Below are 4,199 nucleotides of genomic sequence, written 5' to 3'. Positions count from 1 at the left end.
CCCCCCCACACAGCCTCCGCTTTGGCCAACACTTCCCCAAACAGTCAGTAACTTGTGCCATACACACACTGACATGCACACACAGACCAATACACAAAGAGAAGAACTGAGTGAAATTTAGCTGGCAGCAGTTTCAGCATTTGTTTTAATCTTCTGAAAGTTACCACAAACAAACTGAGCCTTGTTGAGGCATATCATAGTCTGTAAGCCACCACACACACACACACACTGAGTCTTCCTGGCTGACTGACCGCTTGCTGGAGGATGGTACATGATGTTTTAACACGATTATGTAAAATCTACCGCCTCAAACACGAATCTGTTCTCCCTCATCCCCGAACCTGTGTGTGTGTGAGACATGGGCCAGAACTTAATCCACCACAGAATTATGTCTGTCTCTCTGTCTGTCTGTGTCCTTTTAAGGCACTTCTAATTGAGTGTACACTCTATTTAGGGAGAGTATTACAGCACCCGTCCACATACTGTGCTCCATTGCACGTACAATACATCAACCGTAGCTTTGTAAATGGACGACACAAAAAATAAACCACTGTCGAGGTTGCCTGGTTAAGTAAATTAAACCACTGTAGAGAATTGTCTGGTTAAGTACATAAACCACGGTAGAATTGCCTGGTTTAGTAAATAAGCCACTGTAGAATTGTCTGGTACGTAAATAAACACTGTAGAGATTTGCCTGGTTACGTAAATAACCACTGTAGAGATTGCCTGGTTACGTAAATAAGCCACGTAGAGATTGCCTGGTTAGTAAGTAAGCCACTGTAGAGATTGCCTGGTTAGTAAGTAAGCCACGTAGATTGCCTGGTTATGTAAATAAGCCACGTGAGATTGCCTGGTTATGTAAATAAGCACGTAGAGTTGCTCGTTAGTCACATCTGGAGATGTCAGGTGATTGGCTCCTGCTTTTGATGATTTACAGATAGTTGAAGCCACGTCAGAAACCTTCTCGGCTCATTGTAGATAACATCCTACTACTACAGATTGACGAGGTTATGTAGATTTCGTACTACTAGATTGACGAGGTCTATGTAGATACATCCTACTACTACAGATTACGAGGGTCTATTAGATCATATCCTACTAACTACAGATTGACAAGGTCTATGTAGATATATCCTACTTACTACAGATTGATGCAGGTCTATGTAGATATATCCTACTACTACAGCATTGAACGAAGGGCTATGTAGCATATATCCTACTACTACAGAATTGACGACGTCTATGTAGATATATCCACTACTACAGTGATAATTACAATTTAAGTGTTGATTGTGGCCCTCTAATATCTCTTCATCTTCTCTCTATCCACCACAGTGCGACAGGAACCCATGCTTGGAGCCAGTTGAGATGTTCAAACAGCTTTCTAAGGAAAGCCCAGCAGGTTTGGTTGTAGAGCTAGCTAGATTGTCTTCCACCTGGCTTGTTGTAACTGTTATTGTGCTAGCATTGTCTTCCAGCCCGGCTGTGTAACTGTTATGTAGCTAGCATGTCTTCCAGCCCGGCTGTGTAACTGTTATGTTAGCGTAGCATGCTCTTCCAGCCTGGCTGGTGTAATTGTTGTGTAGCTAGCATGTCTTCCAGCCTGGCTGTGTAACTTGTTATGTAGCATTGCATCTCTTCCAGCCTGGTGTGTAATTGGGTGTGTAGCTAGCATGTCTTCCAGGCCTGGGCTGTGTAATTGTTGTGTTAGCTAGCATTTCTTCCAGCCTGGCTGTGTAATGTTGTTGTAGCTAGCATGTCTCCAGCCTGGTGTGAATTGTGTGTAGCTAGCATGTCTTCCAGCCTGGCTGGTGTAATTTGTTGTGTAGCTAGCCATGTCTTCCAGCCTGGCTGTGTTAATGTTGTGTAGCTAGCTAGCTGTTCTTACACCCTGTGTTTTTTCTACATAGGCTTTCTCATCCGGAGGTGTGGCGTGTTTGTGGTGTGTTCAGTTCTGTTCTACGTAGAATGTGTCTCATCCAGGAGGTGTGGCGTTGTTTGTGCATTCAGAAAATTGTTCTTTATAGACAGAGTCCTCAGCAAGCCGCTGCTCTTGTGATTCAGTCGTTTGTGGTGGCTTTGTAACGGATGTGAAATGGCTAGTTAGTTAGCGGTGCTGCGCCTAATTAGCATTCAATCGTACATCACTCGCTTTTTTGAGACCCTGAAGTAGTGGTTCCCCTTGCTCTGCAAGGGCTGCGCTGTTGTGGAGCAATGGGTAACAAAACGCTTCGCTGGGTTACTGTTGTTGATGTGTGCAGAGGGTCCCTGGGTTCGTGCCCGCGTCAGGCGGCAGGGACGGCATAAAGTTTATATGTTACATCTGCCTCTGTGAGCCACAGGCTGACTCAGTATCTCTCTCTTTCCCCCCCCCCACCAAGCCTCCGCTTTGGCCAGACACTTCCCCAAGCAGGTCAAGGGTGAACTGTGGCCATACACACACTGACATGCACACACAGACCAATACACAAAGAGAAGAACTGAGTGAAATTTAGCTGGCAGCAGTGTTCAGCATTTGTTTTAATCTTCTGAAAGTTACCACAGAACAAACTGAGCCTTGTTGAGGCATATCATAGTCTGTAAGCACACACACACACACACACACACTGAGTCTTCCTGGCTGACTGACCGCTTGCTGGGAGGATGGTACATGATGGTTTTAACACGATTATGTAAAATCTACCGCCTCAAAACACAATCTGTTCTCCCTCATCCCCGAACGCTGTGTGTGTGTGAGACATGGGCCAGAACTTAATCCACCACAGGAATTATGTCTGTCTCTCTGTCTGTCTGTGTCCTTTTAAGGGCACTTCTAATTGAGTGTACACTCTATTTAGGGATGAGTATTACAGCACCCGTCCACATACTGTGCTTCCATTGCACCGTACAATACAATCAACCTTAGCTTTGTAAATGGACGACACAAAAATAAACCACTGTCGAGGTTGCCTGGTTAAGTAAATAAACCACTGTAGAGATTGTCTGGTTAAGTACATAAACCACGGTAGAGATTGCCTGGTTTAGTAAATAAGCCACTGTAGAGATTGTCTGGTTACGTAAATAAACCACTGTAGAGATTGCCTGGTTACGTAAATAAACCACTGTAGAGATTGCCTGGTTACGTAAATAAGCCACGGTAGAGATTGCCTGGTTAYGTAAGTAAGCCACTGTAGAGATTGCCTGGTTACGTAAGTAAGCCACGGTAGAGATTGCCTGGTTATGTAAATAAGCCACGGTAGAGATTGCCTGGTTATGTAAATAAGCCACGGTAGAGATTGCCTCGTTAGTCACATCTGGAGATGTCAGGTTGAATTGGCTCCTGCTCTTTGATGATTTACAGATAGTTGAAGCCACGTCAGAAGACCTTCTCGGCTCATTGTAGATACATCCTACTACTACAGATTGACGAGGTCTATGTAGATATATCCTACTACTACAGATTGACGAGGTCTATGTAGATACATCCTACTACTACAGATTGACGAGGTCTATGTAGATATATCCTACTACTACAGATTGACAAGGTCTATGTAGATATATCCTACTACTACAGATTGATGAGGTCTATGTAGATATATCCTACTACTACAGATTGACGAGGTCTATGTAGATATATCCTACTACTACAGATTGACGAGGTCTATGTAGATATATCCTACTACTACAGATTGATAAGTTACAAATTTAAGTGTTGATGTGGCCCTCTAATATCTCTCATCTTCTCTCTCTCCACCACAGTGCGACAGGACCCCATGCTTGGAGCCAGTGAGATGTTCAACAGCTTTCTAAGGAAAGCCCAGCAGGTTGGTAGTAGAGCTAGCTAGCATGTCTTCCACCTTGGCTGTGTAACTGTTATGTAGCTAGCATGTCTTCCAGCCCGGCTGTGTAACTGTTATGTAGCTAGCATGTCTTCCAGCCCGGCTGTGTAACTGTTATGTAGCTAGCATCTCTTCCAGCCTGGCTGTGTAATTGTTGTGTAGCTAGCATGTCTTCCAGCCTGGCTGTGTAAAAAGAGAGAGATACTGAGTCAGCCTGCTGGCTCACTAGAGGCAGATGTAACAATATAACTTGTATGCCGTCCCCTTGCCCTGACGCCGCGGCACGAACCAGGACCCTCTGCACACATCAACAACAGCTAACCCAGCGAAGCGTTTGTTACCCATTGCCCACAAACAGCGCAGCCCTGCAGAGCAGGGGAA

At 44.8% G+C, this 4,199-nt stretch overlaps 1 protein-coding gene across 1 annotated transcript in view; it reads left to right on the top strand.

Annotated features, from left to right (window-relative positions):
* Nucleotides 1-3,843, top strand: part of LOC112070542 (sorting nexin-17) — a 68,075-nt gene extending 64,232 nt beyond the window's left edge. The window contains exon 4 of the mRNA XM_024137965.2: nucleotides 3,739-3,843. Coding sequence (XP_023993733.2) covers nucleotides 3,739-3,824 — 86 coding nt within the window. The 3' untranslated portion in view covers nucleotides 3,825-3,843. The remainder of the gene's footprint in view (nucleotides 1-3,738) is intronic.
* The last annotated feature ends 356 nt before the right edge of the window (nucleotides 3,844-4,199 follow it).

Source organism: Salvelinus sp. IW2-2015, unplaced genomic scaffold (genome assembly GCF_002910315.2).
Source record: "Salvelinus sp. IW2-2015 unplaced genomic scaffold, ASM291031v2 Un_scaffold1353, whole genome shotgun sequence".
Lineage (NCBI taxonomy): Eukaryota > Metazoa > Chordata > Actinopteri > Salmoniformes > Salmonidae > Salvelinus > Salvelinus sp. IW2-2015.
This window is presented reverse-complemented; position numbering and strand designations above follow the sequence as displayed.